The sequence below is a fragment of the Magnolia sinica genome, chromosome 3, assembly GCF_029962835.1.
Source record: "Magnolia sinica isolate HGM2019 chromosome 3, MsV1, whole genome shotgun sequence".
Lineage (NCBI taxonomy): Eukaryota > Viridiplantae > Streptophyta > Magnoliopsida > Magnoliales > Magnoliaceae > Magnolia > Magnolia sinica.
Genome location: NC_080575.1, coordinates 10301646 through 10318697, shown reverse-complemented (window position 1 = coordinate 10318697; position 17052 = coordinate 10301646). Strand labels below are relative to the sequence as shown.

Sequence of the window (17052 nt, the reverse complement as noted above, 5' to 3'; positions counted from 1 at the left end):
ATTTGTATATTTTATCTATATATAACTATTTGAAATGTTTATAAAAATATTAAATTTAATTATCAAATAGCAAGTCAAGTCAAGTAAAGACTCACCTGAGTCTTCAAGTCAACTAACCTGGCTAGACATCAAGTTAAGAGTTTTTGAGTTTTCAAACCATACACCTAATTGCTGAGAAAAGAGGGTGGCAGGCCTAGCAGAAATTCGACTATGAAAAGAATGCATATAAAAAATGCTTGTAGTAGAAACGAACCCTTCACTGCACAACAGTTCCAAAAAATAAAATTAAAAAAGCATTCCAAGGTTTGAGAAGATCACTGCACATTACAATATGTGAGTTTGGCAGGAAACCAAACATGTTGAAGTATCAACTATATCATACACCTATATACAGCTCTACTATGGACACATTTCAATTCATAGGTACAGGGTAACTACAGTGCAATATGCTATTGACATGATATGTACATTTCAGTGCTCCAATAATACATAGAGAAACTCCACAAACTTCGCCAAATATTCCAAACATCAGGATCTATTATTCAAGTTTGTCTCTGCTCTGCATGTGTTATTTTTCCCATTCAAATTGCCTAACCGCTCTACCATCGACGGCCCTGATTGTAGTCTCACCAGATGCATTCTATAAGGTATAAGTATATTCCTCAGACCTGCATTTCTCCATAGCTAACTATTTAACAAAACAATATCCATTGCCAAAAGAGTTTTAACTTGTAATGTCATGCACTAGAAGGAGAGAGCCAATTAGACAAACAATGAAGCTGGTGGGGGAACAAAGCACTGAAGACAGTAAACCCTTTAGGGCATGTTCCCCTCCCCCCCCCCCCCCCTTTTTCTTTTGACCATTAGGGCATGTTTGGATGCGAGGAATCCAAGGACAAATATGGGGGCAGGAGCAATATGTACCTACTGATTGTTTCCATGAACACTACTGAAAATGGGATTCCATACTTGGGCTCCTATTTGGATAGCAACTGGACTGTTTGATGGGCAGCCAGCGTATTTCAAAAGATTAGATCTTCCAAAAGTTCCCTTGATAATCAGGGTTGTGTGTGGCTAGCCTGTCATGAAAAAGTCCTCACCATCGCCAGTCCCAAGCATAGAGAGATGGCTCTTGGCAAATGCTGCATTTTACGTTGTTGACATGAAGAAACCGTCAATCATCTACTCATCCATTGTCCCTTCTCTTCAAGCATCTGAGCTGCGTATTTTTTCGAGATTCAGGATAGCTCGGACAATTCCAAGATCTATCTGTGAATTGTTTGATGGATGGTTGGTGAGGGCATGGGGTTCAAAAATCATTGTTTGTGGAACATGGCGATCTCTATGGGTGACATCACTAGGAGGATAGAAGGGTCTTCGATCTTGTTCTTGTGACTGTGGTCAGGAAGATCTTTAGATTGCTGCTTGAGTGAGATAAGAGTGCCGATCAGTTTCAATAGGGCTGCAACTTGGGTTCAGGTCAACCCAAACCTGAATAACCCAAGTTCAGGTCAGGTTCAGTTGGGTTGTCAAGGTCCTCAGGTCAGGTTCAGGTTGGAAAACACCAACCGATTTGAAGTCGGGCTGTGTTTGGGTTGACTAGAGACGGGTTGGGAATAATCACATGTATTTGGGTTGGGTTTAAGTCGCATTGGTTTGGGCTGGGTCGATTATAGAGGAATTTGGGTTGGGCACCTTGTGTTGGAATTTGGATCAGGTTAGTTGCAGGTTTGGTGCTCTCTTGAGTTTGGATTGGGTTCAAGTTGACCCTCAACCGAACCCAACCTGTCCAAGTTACACCCCTAAGTTTCAAGGGCATCCAGTCAGCTAGTTTTGAGGCCTCTTGGCATGAGGCTTCTTCCCATTTGGTATTTTGGAAGACCCAATCAACCATCTCAAGATGAACTTGACGGTTGCCCACTTCTGCAGAATTGCAGTAGAGTTTTCGGACAAGCCCATTGTTTTTTAAGGGTACTCCAGGAAGGCAATGTTGTGGACGAATGGAGGCCCCTCCCCATGGATAATAGAAGACCTAATTGAGGAAGTTAAAGATCTATCCATGGGTAGGGATTTTTCTCATGTTCATATTCCTCCGGAGTCGAATATGGGTGCAGAAGGATGGGGCCTAGTACAAACTCTCAACTGAAGCATTGTATAATACCCTCCTAATAGAAATAGCAAGAGATCCTAAGAAACAATATCATCTTTCAATTATAACATGTATGTATGCATGCATGCATGCATGTATAAAGAGGTCTCAAATCCAAACGGACATAAGTTACCATCCTCCCAGCAGATAACTTCCAAGCTTTCATGTGGACGCGAGATCTAACCTGTTATTAGGTTGTCACATCATGAGGATCATGTTAGGCAAAAATCAGCCACATCTATTTATCAATAACTAGAAATTATTTTCTATGGTGTGGTCCACCTGTTGAGTGGATAGGGCTGATTTTTGCATAAGGTAATCCTCATGGTGGGGACAACCTTTTTGAACACATGCGTGTGCACCCGCCCACCTGCCACGCATGCACGCGCGCACACACCCACGTGGGCACACACTCACAGCATAAGAGCAGACATATATCTATTAAAGAATGGAGAAAGAGTACAAGTACCTGCAATGCACATTGACCGATAAAGATAAGCTATGCGGGCATCTCCCTTTGTGTTGCTCGTCCATGATTTCTCCAAGCATTCAAGAAACGCCAAGTCTGCCTTCAGAAGCTTAGCCTGATCATGCGTGTCATAACCAATGTCATGGCAATAGCAACAAAAATCTAACCAGTCAATAGGGCGTCTATCCCAAAGCAGCAAACCATTGTCTTTCCCGCTCGACCAGTTGGGCCCACAATAGTGCCCATATCGTGGAAACAGCTGAGATAAGAAAGCTCGTGCACCTTTATGCCAAGGAACCTTGGCAACATACGGCCTAAATAGAGGGAGAGAGCATCCAGACTCAACACCTCTGTATGCTCCTGGGTACTCTTGCAGTTCCGTGCTCATTGGCGATATCCGAATGTTATTCTTCAAACTGGCAGCCCATGAAACTATCGATTGGAGAGGCCTTTCCCATAGCTTGGAGTCATATAACACAGTTTTGGATGATTCAGACTTGGTGATGACTGACTTGGGTTCAGGTTCTGAGTCGGTATTCAACCGGAACCTGAACCGAGGCAAATTGTTCAAAAAGCCGAAATTCATGGAGCACCACAAGGTGTTGGCACAAGATGATAAACCTCGCCACAGCATCAGAGATTCGGCAATCCTGCCAGTAAAAGTATCATATTGTCATCGGAAAAGGGCAGTATATGACAACATAATAAATCAATGTTCTTCAGACTGAGAGCTTCGAATAGATATTAGGACTGATTCAACAAGGACACCTTTACTAGTTGCAAAGGGTTTACAGGTAACTCACAAGTGGTGATTGGACAGGAATTTCACCTCTACGTGAGTTAAAAACCGCAAAGTCACTTACAGCTTGTCTTTCAAAATAAAAATAAAAAATAAAAAATTAAGTCAGTTGCAGCTTTCACTGCATTTGAAATCCTGAGAAAAATAAGTTATTTCACTTACCTGTGACCAACATACACCTGAAACTCACTTTCAGGTGTAACTTGTTTACAACTTAAAAAAGTTATGGGCATCCAAAATGACCTCTAATGGATTTCCATATTAGACAACAAAATACCGTAGCTAACCATTTTCTTTGTGGTCATGGAGAATTAATCTGTCATTTCAGCTAGATGGTTGGCTCCTAACACAGTTAGCCAGAGAAAGTATCTTCCCCAACCTCAAGATATCCATGAGTTAATTCTCAAATTATTAAGCAATTGAGGAAAAGGAAAAACTCCAAGAAGAACGTTTCCCTTTAACCTTTTTCACATCATTGCCGCCGCCGTCGTCATCCACGCCTTATCCCAAATACTTGGGGTCGGCTATAAAAATCATGTTCCTCCAGTCCACTCTATGAGGACCATATGCTCTGTTAAACCATAGGTGATGAACTCTTTTCTTCTACATTCCCCCGGGTCCTTTTGGGCCTTCCCATTGCCCTTAATAGCCTTCAATTTGAATCAGTGCATTCCTTTTGACTTGGGCATTTTTTGGTCTCCGCCGCACATGACCAAACCATCTAAGTCTATTTTCCCTCGTCTTATTACTTATTAGTGCTACATCCAAGTTCCCTCAAATGCATTCCTTTCTAATTCTATCCTTCCACATCTTGCCACTCATCCATCTCAACATCCTCATTCGGCTACATTCATCCTATGAACATGTTGTTCTTTAACTGCCCGGCATTCTATTCCATAAACACGGCTGGTCTTATATCTATCCTATAAAATTTCCCCTTAAGTTTCATCGGTATGTGACAATCACATAAAACTCTACATGCACATCTCCACTTTTTCCAACCAGCTTGAATTCTATGAGTAAAATCCTTCTCAAATCTCTCTACTTTCATGAATAATTGACACAAGATATCGAAAATGGTCATTTGGGATACTTCTTTGTCAGCAATCTTAACTAATTCCTCTTTTCTGCTCCTATTGTTACTAAAATTGCATTCCATGTACTCTGTTTTAGTTCAACTAATTTTAAACCTTTAGATTCTAAAACATCCCTCCATAGTTCTAGTTTTGTGTTTTACCCCTCCCTCCCCGAACCTTTTTAAACTTTAAAATAAAGCTGCCACTACATAACTTGAATCCAATTTCCGTAAGTTTTCATGAATCTTCTCAATAAGGAATAATTGCCTCCCAAGTTTTTCTCAAATCCAAAATTTTTGCCTACACAATCAACTATTCGGATGGAAAGACCAACAAAGAATGAAGGTTGAGTGTGACTAAAAGCAGCAAAACAATCTGTCATTGAATTGGTATGACTTGGATAGTTTTATTTTGGAAGGGTTTGGATGCTCCACAAAATGTGTTTTGGCAAGAATAGAAGTCGATGCAATATAATTCCTAAAATTTGATTATTGAGGTGATTTCGTAAAAAACAATTTGGCAAAATTGGTGCTGAACTAGTGCAATGCCACCCCGACTCACAATTTGCACAGAAAAGCATCCTTCCACCATAAATATTGAGGACATTTAAACAGAACCTATAGCTGTATCGGAATGTTCAAATGTCCGCAACTTATGATAATAGCGTCCCTGTTGTTTCTCTCCGAAGAGGAAATCAACCTCACTACAATCCCTTGGAACCAAGAGCTTGTTGGATGGTTCGTCGATGCCCAACTGTCACTGGAGAAAATCAGAATTGATATTTGATCCGAATGGGAGATCAAAGGCAATATTTACGTTGGTCGAATTTGATAGCCGATGTTTTTTCGTTGTTTTTTAAGTGGATTTTGTGAATTCACATTGCAAGGATTATTATCGATCACTCTTGAAGGTGCCAATTAGGTTTGCGAGATGGAGTCCTTGGTTTTTGCAAGGCCAAGACTCACCAGTCATTCCAGTTTGGATCAGCTTGCCTAACCTTCCCCTTAAATCTCTTCAATGAAGGCTGTATTAGCAGTTTATGTTGCTGCTAGAGCTAGATTGTTAGTTGTTGAGTGGGCTGTTAACGTAGAAAAATTAAAGGGTTGCAATTTGTTGTTTCTGGGTATGTAGTAGTCTGTGTAGCTTGCTCGGCAGTACAGCCTACCGTTTATGTAGTCTCTTTCGTTTATCAATATAATATGTGACTTTTCAAAAATAAAGATAAAATGAAGGCTGTATTAGATCCATTGTAGGTGTTGTGCGGAAGATCATCAAGATTGATTCAGTGACCCTTATGCAACCAAAAGAGACATGGTGACAGCATGTTCTGAAATAAATCTGAAAAGGAGGTTCCTAAAGGTGTAGAAGAAGTTTTTAAAGGTGGTTAAAGCCTTCCACTTTAAATTACTTTGGTGCTTATTAAATTCTAAGTCCCCTGGGGCCACCTTTAGGGGTTGTGGGGCACCTTAGATCTTGATTTTAACTTAAGAATCCAAATCCAGGTATTTAAATCCCTGAGATTTTCCTTGGCTAAACTTCTGTCTGCTTGGTTGTTAAAGGTGATCGGCAAGATTATTTTAGCTAATCAATGTGCATTCATCCCAGGAGACAGATAATTGACTGCACTCTAATAGCAAATGAATGCTTGCACTCCAGCCATACGCACGGAGCAAAATATATTCTCTATAAACTAGATGTTGAAAAAGCCTATGACCACGTCGATTGGGGGTTTTTACAAAACTTGATGAAGTGCATGGGCTTCGGCGACAAATGGAGATCATGGATAGGCGAATGTATCGGTTCAGCTCGTCTCTCCATCCTTCTCAACGGTATGCCGAAAGGCTTCTTCCGGAGCTCAAGAGGGCTGAGGTAAGGGGATCCCCTTTCTCCATTCCTGTTTCTCTTTGTAGGGGAGGCCCTCTCCAGAATGCTCCAAAAGGGTCAAGACTCAGGTAACCTCAAAGGCATCGGCATCAAAGGCTTGCCGTCCCCTATTGCTCACATCCAGTTCGCCAACGACACTCTGGTCTTCAGTGAAGCTTCTTAGGAATTGGTCGATAACATGCGCACATCCTTACGATGTTTCGAGGCTATGTTAGGTCAATCGATTAATCTGGCGAAATCTAAACTCATTGGGGTGAACATGGAGGAAGACGAGATTGCTATTTGGGCAAGCTCTCTCGACTGCACAGCAGCGTCCCTCCCTTCTTCTTTCGTCGGTCACCCTTTGTGCATAGGAGCGCCTCCAAAGTCCTCCTGGGACAAGATCTTAAACAGGTTTAGTATATTTGGCTAAATGGAAATGCCACTTCTTATCTTTGGGCGGTCGCCTTACCCTTATCAAGGCGGCCCTCTCCAATCTCCCTTTGTATTTCATGTCCACCTTTTGCTGCCCCATCTCTGTCTTGAACCCATAGACAAGCTGAGATGGGATTTCCTTTGGCATGGAAAGGCGGAGAAAATTAAATTCCATCTCGTTGATTGGAACTCAGTCTGTAAACAGCTTCATCATGGTGGTGCAGGGGTGAAAATTTTGAAGCTCATGAACCAGGCCTTTTTAGGGAAATGGATATGAAGATTAAGGGCTAATGACAGGAGCCTATGGAATACGATCATCAAGTGTAAATACGGAAAATCGGGGTGCGGAGGGTGGACCAAAGAGTCATCTCGTTATAGGTCCTCGGCCCTGTGGAGAGGGATTCTTTCCATGAAAAAGAAGGTCTTATTAGGTATCAGTTTCGAGCTCGGAAAAGGCGATAAAATCCTGTTCTGGGAAGATAGATGGGTGGATGACGTCCCCTTAAAAAATAAATTCCCGAACATCTTCATCCTTGCCCCTAATCAAGCAATCCACATTGCTGATTGCTACTCATTTTCCGCTGGACAAATAGTCTGGAACATGGACTGTAGGCGGAATCTCCAAGATTGGGAGATCTAGGAATATGTGGACCTCCTCGACTGCATTTACAGAGCTACGCCAAACCTGGAGTCTGGATAAATCAAACAAGTTCTCTATCAAATCCCTTTACAGCGAGCTGGAGAGGTTAGCCACTACAGATGCATTTCATTTTAAGCACATTTGGAAGTATTCGCCCCCAAGATAAGCGTCTTCGGTTGGCTGGTAGGAAAAAAAAAGGATATTGACGGTGGATAACCTGAGAAAAAGAGGGATGCCTCTGACTAATATCTGCATGTGCTGCATGAGGAATGAAGAAACGATAGACCACCTACTGATCCATTGCCCCTTCATCTCTCCCATCTGGTCTGATTTTTGTTCTCGCTTCAACATCAGTTGGCTACTGTCTCAGCAGTCTCTCTAGACCAACCCCCCCCCGGTATTTTTCTCTGTTTTAATACAATCATGACTTCTCCAAAAAAAAAAATATCCCTGAGATTTTCATTCTACTAGTTCTATTCAGCCGGCTATATTTTCAATCCTTATGGAATCCAGAAACTGTGTTTGGCAACCTAGATTTTTAAGAAAAGCCACTTTATAAAGAGAAGGAGAGAGCAGGTATGGCAATTGGATAGGATTATCTTTGAATTTTGCAACCTACATTTTAGAGAAGAATTAAAAGGGGCCCCTTTCGAGGGTTTTCAATCCTAGGTTGATTTGAAATCCACCAAAATGTAAGGTACCAAACACAACTTGGATTCAAAATCCAAAATTGAAAATCCTGAATGCCCAAAATTCATGCTGCCAAACGATTTCTTACGTCTTGTAGACACATTAAATCCCAGCATATTTTCAGGTTTTCTACTCATGAGTCTTCTCTCTCATTGGAGGAAAATGCTACGTCTCAAACCTGTTTTTCCGTCAGCTTCTAGGTGGCTCATTGGTGAAGGAAATGTCTTGTTTTGGAAATATATATATATATATATATATATATATATATATATATATATATATATATCGGAAACGCTCACCTGTGAACCAGTTCGTACGTACTACATACGAACTTTTTTGAGAACCCATCATACGTGATGTGGATCCAAAATCTGAACCGTTCATGTGAAGCAGCACCTCGTGAAGCCCCCCGGGACCAAGTTTTACTTTGATCTAAAACATTGATAGGCCATGAAGAATGAAAACAGTTTCCTCCCTTGATTTGCATTTCTCTTTGCTATAGCCCACCAGAATTTTAGATCAGGGTGAAAATTTGTCACGGGGATTTTCATGGGATTCCGCATCACATGGACCGTTCAGATTAGACACCCATGACACGTGTGCAAAAGTGCGCAAGTGCGTAGGTGCGCAAGGGAGCATGACTCTATATATATATATATATATATATATATATATATATATGTTGGGGAAATCAGCTGCTTCAGAATTTTGTTGTTGATAGCGCAGCTGCTGATTTTGATAGTTTGAAACTTATTCAAGTGATTCATAGCGATGGTCGGTGGAATGAAGACATTTTGCATGCTTGCCTGGACTCTGATACAGCTTGATCTTCTTCACTCAGATGTTCGCCTCCATGAAGTTAAGGACGGACTTGTTTGGTTGGCTAATCTTATGGTATTTTCTCCCTAAAGTCAGCATGGAATATTGCTTGGGGCCATGGCCTCAACTTTCAATGGTGGAAATGAGTGTGGGATAATGATATATTCCTTTAAAGATTGGAGCTTTATTTTGGCAGGCATGGAAACACCGTACTCCAACTGATGATAACATTCAATGACTTGACCTTCCCCTTCAATTTGTTGTTCTTGTTCACTTCCTCACTCAGAGAATCTGTCAATCACATTCTCTACAACGGTCAGCCTGCTTCTTCGATGTGGCGATATTTCAATTTGATTGTCCATTTGCTGTGGAAGAACCCGTTCGGTCATAAGTAAAACTTTGTATTGGTATTCTACCTTTATTCATTTGTTAGGAACTTTGGATAGAACAAAATCTGCAAAAGCTGGAAGGAAAGATCCATTCTGCTAACTTTTTGTGCCCCAAATTTGTGAACCAAGTTAGGGAATTGCACGTGGACAAAATTTAAGACCAGCCTTGCAGTTTCTCTATGGTTGTTTCTCTCAATATCCTTCATATCCCATTAAGACCGCAAAGGAAGAGGAAAGTTTCTTCTACCCATTGGCAATGCCCTCCATTTAATTGCTTTAAACTTAATGTGGATGGGGCTTCCAAAGGCAATCCTTGTAGAGGCATCCTTCATGATCATAATGGACAAACTATATGGGCCTTCTCCATGTTCCATGGCTTATGTTTGAACAATGTGGCTCAATTTTGCTCCCTTATATTTGGAAGAAATCTTTGTCATCAATTTGGCTTTCGGAATGTTGTTATTGAAAGCGACTCCAAGCTTGTAGTTGATTTATGGTACGAGGAAAACAGGTTTCCTTGGGAAATATGGCCATGGCAGGTGCAAGTTCATTAGCTTTGAACACATATGCAGATGACCGTCTCTCACATTTGTAGCTAAGGTAATGGAGTCACTAACTCTCTGGCGAACCAAGGTTGCGCTTCAATATAGGATAGTCTTTTCCACTCAATTCAAGAGATTCCAGAAATTACAAAGATAGCTCTTTTTCTGACAAATTGGGGCTGTCAATTCTCCAAGTGCAGTAGTTCTTTGTTTTCGTTCTAGCTTTGTTTGGGCTTAGTTGCTGGGTTTGTGCTTTCTAGGAATGAGCTGCGGATGTTTTTTGGAGTTTGTATCATGATTGGTTTGGGATAAGGTTCATGAACCCCACTTATTGTTATAATGTTTTATACACAATAAATTTAAAGGTGGCAGTCACCCCACCTTTCACTTAAAAAGAATCTGAATGTTCAAATGCAATAAATGAATTCAACAAAAGAGCAAACAACCAAGGGGCCAGTCCCCAGATTGCATTACTGTGGATTCAAGTCCAACTAAAATAGTGTGATATGACAGTTAGGGCTTTGATTGTCATTGTGAATTAAAGTGGTGTTGCCTTGCCCCTATCTTTATCATTTTGTCTCTAATAAATTGATGAAAGGCAGTTCAGTTCCATTGAGTGCCCCAGTGCACCTTATATCTAACTAAAACCTTGGCTTGTTTTAGACAGTCCAATTATCAACTTCAAACAGACATTCACTGCCACCCACCTTGACTAGTTTATGGTTCTAAAAAACATTCTAGTCAGAATGTTAGATGATGCTGACCATTTTCTCCATGGCTAGTAAAACAGACAATTATGACAAACGTTATGCTAGCCATCTCCTCCTCCTTGGATTGTTTGTAATTCTAAAAAGACTGTAGTCATGGATCATATGCCTCCCAAAGAGTGGCTTCAAAAAAGTGTTTATATTATATAATTTATATTTTATTTATATTATATTATATTATATTATATATATATAAAAGATAACATGAAACTTTCATTGATGGGGCATTGAGGTAGCGTCACATAAAAAACAAAAAGACAACCAAAACAAAGGCAAGAAGCCAAAAATTACAAAGATTCCGCCCAACCCCTAGCCCTGGCCCATTCAATAAAATAGAGCCAAAGAAGACTAGAAACCCAATCTGCTCTCCTACTTTCATTTCGGAAGCATCTGCCATTCCTTTCCCCCCAGATCGACCACAATACAACGAGCAAACATAGCCTCCAAATGTTATGATATTTTCTCCCAAGGATTACCTTGTGCCAAGTCATAAAGAGATCTCCCACCTCAAGAGGCAAGGACCAATCCATATTGAACATAATCCTAATAGAGTCCATAGACAACTTGCGGCATAGTTCCGAACATGGCACTTCTTCCCTGACCTCAGCCCACCACTCGAAAGCGTAAGGTAGAAAGATAACTGAAAAATATCCCAATTTATCCTTGCACCACACCAAGTTGTCATTTTCATCTTCCGAGGGACGACAAAGATGCAAACAGTCCAGAAGAGCAACGTACTCAATCTTGCCATCCCAAAGATACCAACAACAAGGCGGAGCCCACACCACCAACCCACCACACCGATCATAGCACTTATCAATTGACACATCACGAACCAGGGCAAGGCCTGCAATCTTTGAGAACCTAATATGAAGAGGCAAATCACCCATTCATGTATCTTCCCAAAAGCAAATCTTTTCCCCATTTCGCAATGACAACCACACCCTCTTTGAAGTCAACCTTCACATTATAGATACATTTCCCAATCGCCAACGCCTTATATAAAGAGAATTCCTACGTCCACCATCCATCCCCCTACCAAGCATCTATACTTGCTTACAATGACCTTTTTCCACAGAGCCTCACTCTCCACCCCAAATTGCCACCACATTTACCCAAGAGAGCCAGATACATAATGTCCAAACACGGCTCTGTGGAACATGACCTCAACCCATCACTCGAAAGTGTAAGGTAGAAAGATAACTAAAAAATATCTTGATTTATCCTTGCACCACACCAAACTATCATTCATCTGCCGCGGGACGACAAAGATGCAGATGGTCCATAAGAGCAACATACTCAATCTTGTCGTCCCAAAGATACCAACAACAAGGCGGAGCCCACACCACCAACCCACCACACCGATCATGGCACTTATCAATCGACACATCACGATCCAAGGCAAGGCATGCAATCTTCGAGAACCTAATATGAAGAGGCAAATCGCCCATCCATGTATCTTCCCAAAAGTAAGTTTTCCCCAATTTCCCAATGACGAAACCACACCCTCTTTGAAGTTAGCCCTCACATTATAGATACTTTTCCCAATCGCCAACGCCTTATATAAAGAGAATTCCTTAGTCCACCATCCCCCTGCCAAGCATCTATACTTGCTTACAATGACCCTTTTCCACAAAGCCTCACTCTCCAACCCAAACCGCCACCACTATATACCCAGGAGAGCAAGATACATCGTATCCAAGGATCGGATGTTAGCACCAACTTCATTGTAGGGCTTGCAAACCTCACCCCATTCAAGCAGATAGAACTTTTTCTTTTCAACTGAGTCACCCCACAAGAAATCGCATATGAGCTTTTGTAAATGACCGAGGACTGCTTTCAGGTGTCTAACAAGCAACATAAAATAGAGTGGTTGATTGGATAAAGCTGCTTTAATGAGGGTGATCTGCCCACCATGAGACAGGTAGTGCCCCTTACAGCCAACTAGCTTCCTCTCGAATCTTTCCACTACTCTATCCCAAAAGCGTTTGGGTAGTTTGCCAATGCATAGAAGGAGCCCCAGGTAGTATGACATAAAAGGTGCCTTGCAACCAACAGATTGCTCCAAGTGCTCAATTTCTTCTTTTTCCATATGAATTCCAAGCATTTTGCATTTTGCTAAATTAACCTTATGCCCTGACACCGCTTCGAAACACGTAATGATCATACTCATATTATCAACTTTTGCATCATCTATATTGCAGAAAAGAAGCGTATCGTCGGCAAATTGGATGTGGAAGATCAAGGGGTTCAAAAAACTCGCTTTAAAGCCTTCAAAAAGGCCAATTTCCTGACCTTTGGAAAGCATTCTTCCCAAAGCTTCAATGATGACAACAAAAAGAAAAGGAGAAAGCCGGTCCCTTTGCCTAATACCTCTTGAACATTTTGACTAGCCAAACCATTGACAAGAACCAAGAATATATCCGAACAAATACAATTCCTTAATCCATGTCCTGCAAAGATTTCCACACCCAATCCTTTCATAAGCCTTCTCGATGTCCAACTTCCTAACTACTCCTTTTAACTTGTCCTTGTGTCTAGAATCAATACACTTGTGAGCTAAGACTGCACTATCCAGAATCTTCTCCCCTCTATAAAGGCACCTTGATTGTCAGAAATAACACTATCAAGGAGTTTGTGAAATCTTGAAGCAAGAATTTTATAAGGCCCACCAATAAGACTAATCAGCCTAAAGTCCCTTAGCTTTTCCGCTCCTACGATCTTCGGAGTAATAGCGATGAACAAGGCCCCTAAATCCATGGAGAGGTGACCCCTTGCAAAACACTCTCCCATAAAGTTCAACAAATCCACTTTGACCGTGTCCCAAAACACCTGAAAGAAGGCAAGCAGAAAACCGTTGGGGTTTGGGGCTTGGGGCTTTATCTCTACCCAACGAGAAGACGGCTTCTTTGGCCTCTTCCTCCAAGAATGAGCACTCAAGCGTAGACAACTCCTCGCTTGAAAGGCTACTAAGTGAAGATAATCAATGCTAGACCTCTTCCACTCTTCCTTTTTTAAGAGGGATTCATAGAATTTGACCACCCCTGAGTACGCCTTGTCCGTCTCCTATATCCTTTCACCTACCAGTACAATACCATTAATTTTATTGTTTCTGGCCCAAGCACTAGCTATATTACGAAAGAAGCTAGTATTTTTATCCCCTTCCTTGAGCCACTGGTCTTCTACGCACCAAACCGTAAATAAGAAATTTACGGTCCTATGTGTTGACCAACGCAGGTGCGCCCTACCGTGATGCGTACGTGAAATTCTACATTAGATGCGTCAGCCTATGTTAGGCCTAGGTTCCAAGAATCAGCCCTATTCGTCGTTTGGGTGGGCCACACAAGTGCAAACAGTGTGAAAGGGGACGCCCACCCTCCAAACTGTTTCCCTTTGTGTGGCCCACCAGAATCATGGATAGGTCTGATTTTTGGGCCATGGGCCTAAATTTTAGCGTGGCGTGTAATGGTTGGAGTGAATTTCATAGAATCATTATGGTGGGCCCTAAAAAAATCAAGGGTGAATATCTCTCGACCAATTGTTTCCTTTGACGTGGCCTACATGAATCACATTTCGGCCTAATGTTTTGGCCGATCTAGTATGGGATGACTCATCTAATGATCAGAGTGGATTTCTCGTAAGCATATCAGATCAAGGGTGGGTGTCCCTCTCCCAATTGTTTCCCTTCGCATGGCCCACCTGAATCACAGACTGTGCTAATTTTTGGACCATACGGCTAAAATGGGGCGACGCACTTAGTGATTAAGGTGGATTTCACTTAAACATCACAGTGGGACCCACTTCAGCTAGTCACACCTTAAGAGCGTAAATAAGGTCTCCTGATGCGCAGGAGACCGGGACTCTTATATCATATTATATATAAACACACACATATATAATACAATATTATAATAATAATATGATATAATGCACGTGGTGAGACAGAGAAAGGGAGGGAGGGAAATTGGAGGGGAACTGGTGCGGCTACATGGGGGGGGGTAGTAGCCTACTCATGTCAAAATTTTTAAATGACTTAAATGCCCCCAAGCAGGTAAAACAGGCACCATTCAATGGCTGAAGTGGGTAAAATGAAATGTGGATACGTTGCTAAGCGCATAGCTAAATAAATACATTTTTCCACGTTTGAGTATCCTTTCCCATGCTATTTTAAAAACTAAGGTCTGCCCGTGCCCCGCAGGGCGTTCCTAACCACCACTTGAGTGGTCCATTTTCTCTGATTAAACTAGGAATGTTGGCTGTGATTAACACCAGGGGGTTAGTCGAAATTTTAAAATGACTTAAACGACCCCAAGCAGGTAAAATAGGCACCATTCAATGGCCGAAGTGGGTAAAATGAAATGTGGATACATTGCTGAGCGCATAGCTAAATAAATACATTTTCCCATTTTAGAGTATCCTTTCCCATGCTATTTTAAAAACTAAGGTCTGCCTGTTTGGCGTTCCGAACCACCACTTGAGGGGTCCATTTTCTCTCATTAAACTAGGACTGTTGACTGTGATTAACATGTAATAAAGTGAAAATTGGACACAGCCCATCACATGGGCAGCATGGCGAACAATCTAGAATCTAGATGCACCAAAGAAAAAATGCAACATGTAAGCATAGTCAGATTCTCACACGTTACTTCTAGGAAACAATAGTTCAAAACCCCAAAAATCTAGTTAGAATCAATCTACAATCAGACCAAAGGGACGGTTCAGATTGTTCATATGGATTGATGTGCTTAATCATCCAAAACTTTGGAATTTAGGGTTCTAAAAAGGCTCAAAGCTCAATCCCAAACATTTAAAAAAATAAAAAAATAAAAAAATAAAATCCCTTAACAAATTAAAAGAGACGGCCCATAGTATCAAATTATTTTATTTCTCAAACCCCAATTCAATAGAATCATAACCATTCAATCCAATAATATAATAACCAACTTTTTTTATTCTAAGAATGAATAAAATGACTCAAATACAACTAAATTTTCAGAATCTTCATCATAGCCCAATACGTCTCCGTAAAGTGCTCTTAACTCACTTGTAATTAAAAATAATAATAAAATTAAAAACTCTGATATGGGCCAAATTGCAAGGGGGGGGGGTACGACGAATGGATCGTAACCCCAAAATCTAAAAAATAAATTAAAATTAAAATAAATTACACAAATTGATAACCTAAAATCTGATATACTTAAAAAACACAGAAGGCAATACTACGGATTCGCTGTGGATAGCCAAATTGCGAACAGTCCAAACCAGAGAAATAAATAATTAAAAAAATAAGTTGGTACTATAAACTAAATAAATAAAATAATATTTAAAAAAAAAAAAAAACTTACCTTGATACGCAAACGTAGAATAAAAGGAAAGAAATAACAAAATTAAAGAAAATTTGTTGGTGTGGGACCCGCTTTGGATGGTCCAATTGCTAACGGTCCAAACTACAATGGACCCAAAATCTAAGAAATAAAAAAATAAATCACAAATAAAATAAATAGAAGAAAAAAAAAATGCATTACCTTTCTTCTTCTTCTTTTTCCTGGAGAAAGAGATTAGGGCTTTGACAGAAGAAGCAAGGTACGGGCAACACGCAGAGAGAGAGACTGACCGAGAGAGATCGAAAGAGGCGATGAGATTACAAGAAGAAAAGAAATATCAAACGGATTTTTACCCTGGAATTCATCTGCAATTGTGGCTTTACCGAAAGTTCCTGGCGTTTTGAAATTATCAGGTTTCTATAGGCTGAATCTGAAATGACGAAAATATACTCAATCCACTTTTTCTTGGGCGGGGATTGGTTACTGGACGCGGATTGCGTCCTATCCCCGCCCGTCTCTAACCACGAACGGGCAGTTTTGTGGGCGGGCATACTGTGATGTATCGGATTATCCACGCCGTCCATTCCTCCTCTCGCATCATTTTAACTTATAAGCCCAAAAATTAAATACATCCAACAGTCAAGTAAACCACGTCACAGATGACTCTTACATTTATTGCAGCCCGCATTTAATTATTTCTCTTTTCATGCAACATTTGCGTGGTCCACTTGAGCGTTGAATCTATCTCCTCTCCTAGCTTATGAACTAAAATAATCCAAGAGGAGAAATGGACAGCGTGGATAAACCTATACATCACAGTGTGCACATTCATAGAACTGCCCGTTCAGGGCTAAAGACAGGCGGGGTAAGACCCCGTGTCCTTGGCTACTAGCTCCACCGGGGACGTATCCTACTCTGTCTCCAGCTGGGAACGGGCAACAGCTTTGGGTGCCCACCAATTATGTATGGTCTTATCCACATAATTTATTTATTTTTTTAATCATTTTAGAGTATGAGATTAAAAATGAGGTAAATCCAAAGCTCAAATATATCAGGGGATTTAACTCTTACGGTTGAAAAATTCTACAGG

General features: G+C 40.9%; 1 protein-coding gene across 1 annotated transcript; it reads right to left on the bottom strand.

Moving 5' to 3' along the window:
• Positions 1-274: 274 nt before the first annotated feature.
• Positions 275-16561, bottom strand: LOC131239489 (uncharacterized). The gene is made up of 3 exons (XM_058237214.1): positions 16316-16561; positions 2619-2733; positions 275-668 (listed from the first exon to the last, which is right to left on the bottom strand). Exons 1-3 carry the CDS (start codon positions 16544-16546, stop codon positions 529-531), a joined length of 486 nt encoding a protein of 161 aa, XP_058093197.1. The 5' UTR covers positions 16547-16561; the 3' UTR covers positions 275-528.
• Positions 16562-17052: the final 491 nt, after the last annotated feature.